Source organism: Chenopodium album, chromosome 16, assembly GCF_948465745.1.
Source record: "Chenopodium album chromosome 16, dcCheAlbu1.1, whole genome shotgun sequence".
NCBI lineage: Eukaryota > Viridiplantae > Streptophyta > Magnoliopsida > Caryophyllales > Amaranthaceae > Chenopodium > Chenopodium album.
Window position 1 is genome coordinate 9,915,830 of NC_137849.1, and position 14,362 is coordinate 9,930,191.

Below are 14,362 nucleotides of genomic sequence, written 5' to 3' on the forward strand. Positions count from 1 at the left end.
TTAAATTTTTTTGATTTTTTAAGAAAACCACCAAACATAATTGCATAATTCAAGGGAATAATTTCTTTACTTAGAGCCATGTCATCAATTCACAATCAATTAATTTAACCAATTAGAATTTAATATGTATTAAATTAGAATTAAAAACTAAATTAAAAGTGGAATAGATTCAATATGGATAGATCTTTTTGAAACGCCTAAAATAGTATATGGGACTAACAAATTGAAACGGAGGAAGTAACAAAAAAAGGGACATAGAAGGAATTTTGTCAAAAGCTTTTACTGTACATATGTCCTTTTATCACATACCATGAATTCACTTTTTACTATAGTATAGATTAAACAAAGGCCTAGTTTAAATACACTAATTTAGCATGACTCAAATTCTAAAAAAGCTCGATCCAACCTGACTTCACTAAACTTGACCCAAAACCCGAATTTAAACACCCAAACACCCGAATTGACACCTCTAAATTTAAATGCGCGGCGTTCGACCCCCAACTTGCGGCTACTCTCACTACTCTCCAGTCTCACCCCTCTCTTTGTTTCCCATCTTTTCTTTCTCTCGTATGCTCGTCGAGTAAAGCAGTACTCTGCCATGGCTATAGCTCGAGAATTGTACCCTTCAGAAGACGACCTTCCATACGAAGAAGAAATCCTGCGCAACCCCTTCAGCCTCCGTCTATGGTGGCGCTACCTCGTCGCAAGAACCTCTTCTCCATTCAGGAAACGCGCAATCATCTACGAACGAGCCCTCAAAGCTTTACCTGGAAGCTACAAACTCTGGTATGCTTATCTTCGTGAACGCCTTGAACTTGTTCGTAATCTTCCTATTACACATTCTCAGTATGAAACCCTAGATAATACTTTTGAACGTGCTTTGGTTACTATGCATAAGATGCCCAGAATTTGGATTATGTATTTGCAAACCCTAATTGTTCAGAAATTGGTTACTCGTACTCGTCGTACTTTCGATCGGGCTCTTTGTGCTTTGCCTGTTACTCAGCATGATCGAATTTGGCAACCCTATTTGATTTTTGTTAGTCAGAAGGGGATTCCGATCGAGACTTCGCTTAGGGTTTATAGGAGGTATTTGAAGTATGACCCATCTCACATTGAGGATTTTATTGAGTTTTTGGTGAATTCGGAGCGGTGGCAGGAGGCGTCGGAGAGGTTGGCTGGGGTTTTGAATGACGATCAGTTCTTTTCGATTAAGGGGAAGACGAAGCATAGGCTTTGGCTTGAGTTGTGTGATTTGTTGACTAAGCATGCTACCGAGGTTTCTGGGTTGAATGTGGATGCGATAATTAGGGGTGGGATTAGGAAGTTTACGGATGAGGTAGGGCGGTTGTGGACTTCGTTGGCAGATTATTATATCAGGAGGAAGTTGCCGGAGAAGGCTAAGGATGTGTTTGAGGAGGGTATGATGACGGTGGTGACTGTCAGGGATTTTAGTGTGATTTTTGATGCGTATTCACAGTTTGAGGAGAGTATGCTGGCGTTTAAAATGGAGAGTTTGGATCTGAGTGATGAAGAAGGAGAGGATGGTGGTGGGGACGAGGAAGAGGAGGAGGTTGATATTAGGGGGGATGTTGACCTCTCTATGGGAAAGTTTGAGAAAAAGATCTTAAAGGGTTTTTGGCTGCACGATGATAATGATGTGGATTTGCGGCTCGCTAGGTTGGAGCATTTGATGGATAGACGTCCTGAGCTAGCTAATAGTGTTCTTCTACGTCAAAATCCACATAATGTGGAGCAATGGCATCGGAGAGTCAAGCTCTTTGAGGGCAATCCAACTAGGCAGATATTGACCTACACTGAGGCCGTCAGGACTGTGGATCCTATGAAGGCAGTAGGAAAGCCTCACACTTTGTGGGTAGCTTTTGCTAAGCTGTATGAAAGTCACAAAGATCTTGCTAATGCTAGGGTTATATTTGACAAAGCAGTACAAGTGAATTATAAAGCAGTGGATCATCTTGCTAGTATTTGGTGTGAATGGGCTGAGATGGAATTAAGGCACAAAAACTTTAAAGGAGCACTGGACCTGATGCGGCGTGCAACAGCAGTGCCCTCTGTCGAAGTTAAGCGTCGAGGTACTTATATTTATTCCCTATATTTGGTACTTTATTTTGCCTGTCTTGCCATTGCAACTTGTTTTCCATTCTAATTTAGTTACATAGTTTTTTCTTTTGAGATTCCTGCTACCTCTATGAAGCTTGAATATCTTACCATGGTATGCATATGATCTATAAACTTGTGCACCTCACTGTACTTGACTTTTGCAAATTTTCTTGTCATAAAAGGAATGTATGACATTCTGATGTAGTGGATCAGTGAAATCATCACTAAGATGCTAACTAACCTTTGCTGCTCTGAAGTCTTAACCAGATAGAAATGTATTTGGTTTAGAAAGGCTGTAATTGAAATTTGGCCGAATATCTTTGCACTTGTGATTTTTGCTATATCTTTGGGCATCAGAGTGGTGTTACACTTGGTATGAATAAATTATACTCCCTCCGTCCCCGGAAGAACGACCCTTTTGAGTTGATTTCGCGGGTATTAAGAAAGTTAAATAAAAAGAAGTAAAAGTATATTGGAAAGATAAATTTACATGGGGTTTGTGAAAAAGTAGAGAGAGAGTATTAAAAGTACATGAAAAACTGAATTTAATACGGGAAAACTAATTTTGCACAAATATTGTTGTAAATTGGTGGGTATTTTAATGCAAATGGGTCGATCATTTTAGGACTAAAATTAGGTCAAAAGGGTCGAACTTTTGGGGACGGAGGGAGTAGTTTGATTTCTCTCTCTCTCCCACTCTTGTTGGGGTGGGAGGTGGGGAAGAGGGTGGGTTGGGCTATGTTCATGGAGATTACGCTGAATTGCTTTTTTTTTTTGGTAGACTCACCAGACACTTAATTAGGTGCAGTATTCTGATGTTTGTTTTCTTCTTGTCCAAGGGGACTATGAGCTAAATTTTTGTTCTTCTTATTCAGTTGCTGCGGATGGTTATGAACCTGTGCAGATGAAGCTGCACAAATCATTAAAATTGTGGACATTCTATGTAGATTTGGAGGAAAGCCTTGGTACTTTGGAGTCCACCCGTGCTGTGTATGAGAGCATATTGGATATAAGAATTGCTACTCCCCAAATTATTATAAACTATGCAATGCTTCTAGAGGTATGGCATTCTGTAAATAATTTGAAGACACCATTTTGTTGTTATTGTTATTGTTGTTGTTGTTGTGTTCTGATTTTTTGACTTTTTTTTTTGTTGGCTACAGGAGCATAAATATTTTGAAGATGCTTTTAGGGTTTATGAAAGAGGTGTGAAGATCTTCAAATATCCTCATGTGAAAGAGATATGGGTTACATATTTATCCAAGTTTGTTAAGAGATATGGGAAGACAAAGTTGGAACGAGCCAGAGAGCTCTTTGAGAATGCTGTTGAAACGGTATGCCCATGTATTAGTTCAGCACACCAATTGATATCTGTTATGGAACAGTGTTACCTGGTAGCCTATATTCTATTCCTCATTTTTTAAACACAGGATTTTGTTTTGAAATAGCCTGAGTTTATATTATGAACACCTAATTAACGTATATAATCTCTTAAATTGTTTTGAATAGCCTTTGTCTAAAAGTGTTTTCAGGGTATGCTTTCATGAGATTCTATTCCTTGGAAATCTACGATTCGATGGATCTCATTCATTCTTTGTGTTGCCTCTAGCTCGAAACATGTGATGTGTGGCTTCTCAGGAAATGAGATAGATCCTAACCTTTTTTTTTAATCCAGCTGGGAAGGAAATTATTACTTTTAATTATATTTTAGGGACTTAACTTTTTTACTTTTCTTACTCTTACAGTCTTACTCCTATTTCTGTTTCCTAATGCTTATACCCATGATGGAAGTTGTTTGGTCCAGTTTTTCAACTATTATGGATATTTTTCATGTTTGTCCTCATAAATTTTCGTTTACTGAAGCTTGATTGTCTGACATTTTTGATACTTTTTTAGGCACCTGGGGAATGTGTAAAACCTTTATACCTGCAATATGCTAAGTTGGAGGAGGACTATGGCTTAGCAAAGCGTGCAATGAAGGTTTATGATCAAGCTACTAAAGCTGTTCCAGCTAGTGAGAAGTTGAGCATGTACGAGATCTACATAGCTCGTGCAGCAGAAATGTTTGGTGTGCCAAAAACCAGGGAGATATATGAGCAAGCAATTCAATCTGGTCTCCCTGACAAAGATGTGATAACCATGTGCATGAAGTATGCTGAGCTTGAGAAAAGCCTCGGAGAGGTTGACCGTGCTCGTGCAGTTTACGTATATGCCTCTAATTTTGCAGATCCAAGAACTGTTCCTGATTTCTGGAATCAGTGGCATGAATTTGAGGTCCAACATGGAAATGAAGACACCTTCAGAGAAATGCTCCGCATAAAACGTAGTGCTGTTTCTAGTTTCAGCCAGGTACGTTCATCTTGTAGCCCACTTCATTTGGTGTTAAATCTACCTCCATAATTGTTATTTTGTAGTAGCGTAGTGCTGGTGTCTATTGATGCTATTAACCTTTTTGTGTGTGTTTGTGTGTGTGTGTGCGACCTTACCAATGTTAAGTATTATTGGGTTTTATCTTTATCTAATTGCGTAAGAAGCTTAAGGGTGTATGTGTGTGTGTGTGTTTGCGTGTGTGTGTCCTTGCTAATGTTAAGTATTATTGAGTGTAATCTAATTGTATAAGAATTTCAAGGGTTTTGTTTCCAGTTTTTGGGTTAAAGATATCTTAAACGTGACCTCTCCTGATCGGGAACCTAGTCATTGATCAAAGAGAAGTTTTTCTTTAGTAGTTGTATTAGTTTTATGGTGCATTAGGAATATATTTTCCTGTCCTATAAGTAAATATTTCAGATCGCATTAAATCTTGCTGGAAGGATAACAAAACATTGTGATCATATCTTATTCCTATGCAGCATCCTTTAGATCTTCCATTGCCCATTCTAGAAAAATATAGCTTGATTAATGATAACGCAAAGCTTGCCCATTAGCCATTTTGAATTTTAGAAATGTCTGGACCAGGGCACGTGTGTCAGCTTAGCGAACACACCCGCGTAATTTTGCTTGAGAATTGTAAAGTCAGAAATTCAGAAATACAAGTAGTAAATTGTAAGAACTACTTAAATTGATTAATTATAACTCATTCAAAGCTTGTTCCCCATTGGCCATTAGAATTACAGAAATGTCTGGACCAGGGCATGTGTGTTGGTTCACATAATACACCCACATAATTTTGCTTGAGAAATGTAAAGTCAGAAATCCAAAGTATTAGATTAAAAAACTACTCCCTCCGTTTCATAATGATGTTCCTGCTTACGTAAATAGATGCAAATAATTTTTTTACAAAAACTTGTATTTTTTTTTTTACTTTTACAAAAACTTATATATTTTTTTTCGGGATCCAATATGGGTTCTGAACCCATACTAGATCCGCCTATACTGTGCAAAAGAGTGTTTTTTTTTTTTCTTCCTCCTTTTGCTTTCTTTCCATATATTTACCTTTAATTCATTTACACTATGTTTGGATAGAGAGAAATGGAGGGAAAGGAAGAGAAGTGAAAAGAAAGGATACATCATCCTTTGTTTGGATACCTAATGCAAGGTGGGAAGGGAAGGGAATTAAGAGGATCCATTTTCCTTCCCCTTTACCAAATCCGTCCATTGTTGGAGAAATTTGAAAGGAAAATGGAAGGTCACCTCCTCCCTCCCCTCACCTCTTTTTCCTTCCCTTCCCTTTCCCTTTACTATTGTCATCCAAACATAGTGTTATCTATATAGCCATGAACAATAAGACAAAGAAAGTATAACACTAGCAAGTTCTTTTTTTTTCACAACAGAAATAAATAATACAGAGGGAAAAAAAAATAACTTTGTTAATGTAGAAAGAGCCGCTTACATGTCTTATGAGTTTTTTAGGAAAAATTGTATTGAGTAGAATGAATTATGGGCCATCAAACTAAAATAGCTTGAACTTAAGAAATGTACAGAAGTGATTAAACTTTGGAGGATGCTTTAAAAAAGAAATGATTTTGTGATATGTGCTAAAATTCAAGCTTCTAAAGAGCGGGAGGAAATTTAAAAAGAATATTTCTAATTTACTCCTTTCGTCCCATAATATTTGACACAGTTTCCATTTTGGTCCGTCCTACAATACTTGGCACGTTACCAAATATGGAATGGGACCACTAATAAAAAATATTTTTCCACATTTTCTCTCTCATCACCTACCCCATTCCCACCCCACTTGTTTTCTTGTAATATAAAAATACAAAAGAGAATCTTTTATACAATAAACAAATGTTTTAAATAGACCCACTTGTAATTTTCTTAAACTACGTATCTACCTCAATGTCCCAAGTATAATGGGATGGAGGAAGTAATATTTTCCTTGTGGTTTCGGTAGGAAATTAATTTTTATTCATGTTGGTGTATAAATTGGAAAAATTGCCTTAAACAATCCAAACTTTGCCTCATTAACTTAAAATAATCCCAACTTTTGTTTATTTTTTAATAATCCGAACTTTGTTGTGTATTTGCTTCAAATGGTACTAACCGGTCAGCTTACTTGTTATAATAAGTTACCCGACACGTGTTGGTATGTGATTGGATAAAAAAAATAAAAGTAAAACAAAACTATTAACTAATTAATAGAAAAACCACCCCACCATCCCAACCACTCTCCGGCCGTACCCAGACTTACCCGTGTCGGTGCCGCGCCGACCTTCCTCACCTGAATCACAAACTCCCTTCCTCGTCTCGATCCCACCCAATCAAACCCGAAACCACCCCACCTACCCAGATCTAAGTAAAGGTGGTTTCGGTTTAGGTGGGGTTAGGGCTTTGGGTGAGGGTGGATTTGGTTTAGCTGGTGGCAAGTGAGGGAGGTTTCGGTTCATGTTGTGGGCTTGTGGTGCGCGAGAGAGGAGAGAGAATTATGAGCTTCTGCTGTTCTCTAGTGGTTATGGTGGGGTTTCGTTCAGGTTGGTGATTATAGTGAGGTTTCGGTGGTTGAGTGGGCGGGAATGGGGATAATGTTTCGGTTCAGGTGAGATTGTGGCGAGGTTGGTGTTTCAGAAGGTTGTGGTAGGGGAGGTAAGGTGGTGGAGGTGGCTGGGTTGGTGTTGGTGGCGGGGGTTGATTTGATTTGATTTTATTACTTCCTCCGTTTCTTTTTAGTTGACACGTTTCTTTAGTCACGTTTGCCACCGCACAATTTCAACCATTTATATCTTTAATTACCAATAAGCAAAAATTATGAAAATTTGATATTTTGAAAATACATATCATGACGAATCTAACAAGATCCCATATGATTATATTTTTTTTATCATGTATAAACCACAAAACACGGTCAAAGGGAGTGTGTGAATAGTGCTAAAGTCAAAACGTGTCAACTTAAAAAAAACGGAGGTAGTATTATTTTTTATTTTTTATTTTTGTTATGAAAATAGTTAGTTTTAAGTTATTAGTTAATTAGTAACTAATAAATATTTCTTAAAAAAATTGAAACTAAAACTGATTTTGACCAATAATGTGATGACACCTGTAAATTTAACTTTTTAAAAAAAAATTACCTTCTCAACAAGTTGCCGGTCACTTGGGACCATTAGAAGCAGATTCACATTAAAGTTTGGAGTATGAAAAACATAATCAAAATTTGGGATTATTTTGGGCGAATGAGCCAAATTTCTGATTATTTTGGGCAATTTTGCCTTTTAAACTTCTGAAATTTCAAGTCTGATATTGCTAACGTTATGCTTCGTTATTGTTTTCATCTTATTTTAGCTCAAGATTATTTTGTACTCCGTTTATTTTTTTAAGTTCTATCTATTATTGTGTAACGGCTTATATAGCTCAGTCTATTTGTGTCAGTTCCCAAATTATAAGCACTTGTTTCTCTGTTGTATAGTATGGTTAATTTGTTTTTGTCTGTGTCTTTTTGTTTCCACATCATTACTGTGCTTTAAACATTTTACTGTGCCAATTGACCAAACCAATCATTTTCTTTAGCCCATGTAAAGTAGTTCACGTGTGCAAATGTGCAATAATTTTACTTGCTACCCACTTCATTTGATTTAGTATAGCCTTTGAGTATATTGGTCTGCATGCATGCTGAGTACATTGATTTAGATATTGCCTCAAGCCCTCCACTCGGTGTACTGATTCATCACTCTCCAATCTTCCATTCATTCCTTGGCGGGCTTTAAGTTTCAATATTTTTGGTTATCACATATTGTTATAGGACAATAAATTGATACTAAACCACCTTGGTGTTTTCGGGGGTGGGAAGTTTGGGGGGCAGCTCTTGGGGGAAAAATGGTGATTGATGAAAAGAAGCTACTGATAGGTTAGCTGGACTGTTGGTGGGGTTTGGTTTTATTCTCAATGGATCAAACACCAAAAAAAGCAAAGCATGAGTCCTTCCTTATCCTTACGATGAATTTTTTGCAAGGGTTTAATAATAAAAGCAAAACATGAGTCCTCTGCCACATTAATAATCCCCTGACATTTATGCATTTGTAAAATTCTTGATTGCTGATGTACGTATCAAGTGAAAACATTCATCTTGGCTTCGATATTTATTTTATATACTTCGTATATATTTTTTTTGAAAACTTAAAATAGGAAGTGCTGGTAGTTTCTTATAAAAATAAACACCAATTTGGAATTACTTTATATCTGCTCTAAGTTGCATCCTTTCTTTCATTTGGAGCTATATTATTTGCTGAGCGGGTAATTTCATTGCTGAGAGCCTGAGATGGATTTCTAACCATTGTTCCCTGCAGACCCATTTCATCCTTCCTGAATTACTGATGCAAAAAGATGAGGTCAGCCTTGATGCACTTGAAAAAGCTGGGGTTCCTGCTGATGAGATGGCTGCTCTTGAAAGGCAGTTGGCTCCTGTAGACAATGATGTTGTAGCTAAGGATAAAGCAAGGACTGTTGGTTTTGTCAGTGCCGGAGTTGAATCTCAAAGTGACACTGGCAAAAGAAATGTAAACCAGGAGGAGATTGAACTACCAGAGGAGAGTGATGATGATGAGGAAGATGTGGAAACGGTCGAGATTGCTCAAAAGGATGTGCCAAGTGCTGTTTTTGGTGGCTTGGCTAAGAAGCGGGATGACCCTGAGAAAGCTGAAGATGGGGAGGAGGTGAAAGGGGCTGATGCTCCTCTAGGTGCTCTTGAAAGAATGAAGCGTAGAAAGAAAGACTAGTGACTAACTCAGTTCTATAGTCTCAATTTACACTTGAATCTTGACATTTTGTAGCATACTTGTTGTAGATTAATTCTTGGATCAGCTGATCTCGTTTTTTAGGTCTGTTTTAAACAAGAGAAATTTTTGTAACAATTGTTCATATAGAGTTGATTAAAATGTGAATTAAGCCCATTAAAAGCTAAATTTTGATTTCATATTGACACATAAATGCTTTGAACAATTGAACCTAACATGTTAATTTTGTTCTAACGATCTTTCTGGATTTAATTTTTCCTTAAAAACTGAAAGAATATATAGGCCATAGAGGCGTAATTCCGTTAAGTAGGTGGACAATCTGTTTTTGACAAAATAATTACTAAGAGGTTAATGAGTTGTACGCAAGGAAATGGGGCATAAAGGGTGCCCTCTTTCCTTTACCCACTAATCTAATACGGAGTATCATATCATGTACTTCGTAGATCACTAATAAATAAAGTTTTGTTGACATTTGACGTTTTTAGTATTTTTGTCAAGTGTCACTATAATTTGCATAAACATATCACATTTGATGTTAGGGTATGATATACATATATTAGATAGATTTTTTTAGTATAAAATGTTAGTTTAGTCAATAAACTTTTAATCTATCACATACATAAAATATTATCATAGTTTTACAAATTAGAGGTTGCATGTTCGAGTATCGTGGGTAACTATTTTATTATTCATCGTTAACATTTGACTTGCAATGGAAAACATATGGAAGATTCGCCATGTGGCACAAATACTTTGTTTAAACGTCTTTTAATATATACTCTAATTTTTAAACAATGGACAAAATAGAATACATATTTTAAACAACCTTTTAATACATAACTTGTAAAACGGTAATTTTTGCATCATAAAATTCATTTAAAAAAAATGCTTTAAACAATTTAAGTCTATTTATGATATGTTTTAACCATTTATGAGTACTTTTTTTTTTTGAAAGATACGAGTACTTTATTTTAATTAAACACAAATAAAAAAAAAAATTAAAATATACTACGTATATAATTTTTAAAATTCCAAGATATATATTTTTTAACTACGTACATATGCCTAAATTTGTAACGATCTTTAAGATTCTGATCTAAACATAATTAGATACTAATACATGTAAGTTAAAATCCTAAACCTAATCGAATATTGATATATGTACAGTACTCAACTTTGCATAAGCCATAGTTATGTAATGTCCAAAAAAACATACGAGTATTTACCAAATTAACACACATAAAAATTAAAAATAAGCACAATAATAAATAATTACATGTATTATACTAGTTACCTCTAAAAAGTACTTCATATTGTATAAGTCTATAATGATATGATATGTCTAAAATATCCTATACTATGTATGTGATAAGATTTAACATTCAATTGCAAAAAGGTTTAAGTTCGTGTGTGGCCGGCCATACCGTGTAACCACTTATAGAAAAACAAAGTAATCCCTATAACATTGACTAAGCTAAGTAACCCGTGTAATACTGATTGAGTAACCCCTATAACATAGACCGAGTAACCCTATAACACAGACCAAGTAACCACTATTACACTAACGAGATAACCCTTTAATAATGGTTGGTCGCCTAGCCACACCGTGTGGCCAGCCACATATAAGAATTTATGAAAAGGTTTATCTCAAAATTTTTATCAATTCGGGACATCACTCGGGAACAAAATAGTACTGTACAATGAAAAATTAGTTTGGCCAATAAATCACAATTGCAAATTAACTTTCTTTTGTTTGATTCATTATAAGAAAAGTCATACAAAATTAGAAATAAAAGTGAAAGTATGAGAATGGATGAGGTGAAAGTATAAAGGAGACAAGAAAAAAGGAGGAAAATGTGGCTTCATATATCTTGCAAGGGAAAACGCTTTCAACCATAAGGATGCAATTTTATTGTAAGACGGTCTGTTTAAGAGTAACTTTAACTATTTTTATAAAAACTTTAACCCCTTAAAGGGTAACTTTTAATTTGTCGTTGATTTGAATTTTATTTTGATGTGTAATTTCTTATAAATTCATAATTACATACTTTAAAAGCTAATATGATTAATCTAATACATTATAAGTTTTTTATAAGATAAAATTTATTATTACAAAAATAATAACTCTTATAGTATATAGAGTAACTTTAAATACTTTTAAAATACACAAACTATTGCGTCAGTCTGGACTGACCAAATGTTTCGTCAGTCCAGCGGGGTTTTGCTTTATACCAATGATCGCTCCCATCGACGTCGTTGTTATTGGCGGTGGTATCGTCGTCGGCGAGAAACTCGTGGATTGTTGATTATATTTTTCCATGATTTATGCTTGAATTGGCTTGATAATTGCTTGAAATTCTTGGATATTTTGAAAAATGCCAAAAAAATCGATTTGGGGCTTTCTTGTGTGATGTATACTTGTTGAAATTGATTGTACTATGTGATTATATGTTGAATTGTGAGCGTTTGATAACAAATGGATGAATTTTGGTTGAGAAATGAACATGTTAGCTTATACCCATAAGCTTAGTACGAGACCTTTAATTGTGGTTCCACCATTGTTGACCTTCAATGATAGGAAGACAATTATTGTATTTGTTTATTTTAAAAATAAAGATTACTAAATATAAAATATGTATGATTTTTATTCATTTATTGTCTAGATGATATCATCTAAAGGTTGGATGATATCATGTATTGTGTCTACATTATTATCTATACGATGGATGATATCTCCTCTATTGTTTTTTTTTTTTTTTAAAAAAAAAAAATCCTTTGTTGTCTTTATGATACGAGTATCTTCTATGAGTTGGATGGTATCCTCTATTGTTTTGATGATATCCTCTATTATTTTTATGATATATATCTGCTATAAGTTGAATGATATCCTCCATTGGTTCTATAATATAAGCTAGATGATATCATTTATTATGTATGTGATATCATCTATAGACCGGATGATATCCTCTATTGGCTATATGATATCATTTATAATTGTGTTTATAATATTCTCTATTAGCTGAATGATATCCTCTATTGGCTATATGATATCATTTATAATTATGTCTATGATATCCTTTATTGTCTGGACGATATCTGCTATTGGCTATATGATACTCTCTCCGTCCCTTAATACAAAGCCTCTTTTGGTTTTTGCGCGGGAATTAAAAAAATTGTAAATTCTTTAAACTAATAATTAAAAGTACATATGTGCATGTGGGGTTAGAGAGAGATAGAGAGAAAGAAAAAGTAGTCGGGAATAATTAAAGAGATAGAGAGAGAAAGTGTTGGGAATTGATGCTAAAAGTACAAAAAAGTGAAGGAAAAAAGATAACAAGTCATCAAAAAGAGGGTAATAATGTCAAAAAAATACAAACTTTAAATAGAAAGAGGCATTGTGTAGGCGTCATTTGAAGCACGCCTACGTAAGCATGTTGTGAATATGCTTGGTACTCATAGGAAGTGGGAACTAACATATACGATTAGGGACTAAGCAAAATAGGGAGCCGCCAACAAGTTTTTAAGGAACTTGTAAACCGTTCACGGATCATAAAAGGCAACCACGAATAAAGGGATAACGAAAGGCAACAACGATTGACCCGTGAAGGTTACACCTCATTCATAATCCATGAGATTACTAACTCCATATGTTAGGAACCACGAAAGGAGGATCAGGGATGATAGTACGAAGTGAGTCATGGAGTCACATTCGCCCATATTGGCCTCTACTCGATTCTTATAGTGAAAAGTGATTCCCTGCGATCTCAAAGGCATACAAACAAAGATTCAATTTGTTCCAAACTATTATTTAGCTAAATTGGTTGAATATTAATGTAACATATAATTCTAAAATATTCGTGATCACTTCAATTAACAATAAGATTAAAAAGGAACATAAACCAGTCGTCCAAATTATCTTATTAGGCGTGATTTTCAATTAAATATTCCCTTTAACATGCAATATGGTGATCATAAAAATATAATAAAATTAACATTAATATTGGAAGAAATTTAACAATAATAATCGTTAGTCAAATCAAATATAAATAATAACCCTAATCATGATACTAGCAATAAGAATAAAAATAAGAGTAATTAAGTGATTAATTACTCACTTTCTGCGTTTCCTTGAATTGCTACATCATGAATAAATTATTAGTAACTTCAATAAAAATGTAAATCAAATTGAATCTGTTAAATAAAAGAGACTTGATTTGGTCCAAACTCTCAGTTAATTCTACCTTTCACGCCTTGGTTTAGGATGGAACCTCGGGTCAAGTTTGGACTCCTTGGACTGCTTAAGGATGAATACTGTAGTTGGGATAATAGGTTTGAGGCTTAAAATATAAGAGAGAGAAGAAGGAATGATTTGGTGCAGAAGAGAGGAAGAAAGAATGATTTTTTGGTCTATGGAGGGAGAGAATGATTTTTGGTGCGTGCCCTGAACTGCATGTAGAATGGAGGGGGTATTTATAGAGGAAATCAGTACGGAATCACACAAAACCCTAGAAAGGATAAGACCCGCGAAAAAAACCCTAATTGGGCACCGTGATACGATGTGTGTGCCGCGACGCGGTGCTGGGCACCGTGTCACGGCATTGTCCACCGTGGCGCGGCAGAGGGCGCCGTGTCACGGTGTACAATCCTGGCTAAAATACGTCTAAATTCATAAAGCGCGTAAAGTGTTGTACGCGGAGAGCATGCAGAAATATTTCGTGTCACGGTATGTGCACCGTGACTTGGCACTGGTCCACCGTGGCACGGTATAACATACTGTGTCGCGGTGTACAGTTTTTCCAGAAATGCATCCAGGTTCATAAGCGCTTGAGAGAAAACACGGAGAAGACACGTGAAAGCACCTTGTCATGGTATGTGTACCGCGACACGGTACAGAATACCGTGTCACGATACTAGGCACTGTGACATGTCAGCTTTTGCCGCGACGCGGTTGTTTTGCTGTTGCGCGGTAATTTCAGTTTTTAGGCGTTTTTAAAACTGTGATAACTTTTGATTCGTAACTCGGAAAAAAGGCATATAATGTATCCTTGGAAAGCTTATCAAGTCTACTTTCCAAA

The 14,362-nt window shown here is 35.6% G+C and overlaps 1 protein-coding gene across 1 annotated transcript; it reads left to right on the top strand.

Annotated features, from left to right (window-relative positions):
* Window positions 1-505: 505 nt before the first annotated feature.
* LOC145586220 (uncharacterized) lies at window positions 506-9,404 on the top strand. The gene is made up of 5 exons (XM_081642997.1): window positions 506-2,093; window positions 2,997-3,181; window positions 3,285-3,455; window positions 4,018-4,470; window positions 8,841-9,404. Exons 1-5 carry the CDS (start codon window positions 599-601, stop codon window positions 9,267-9,269), a joined length of 2,733 nt encoding a protein of 910 aa, XP_081499123.1. The 5' UTR covers window positions 506-598; the 3' UTR covers window positions 9,270-9,404.
* Window positions 9,405-14,362: the final 4,958 nt, after the last annotated feature.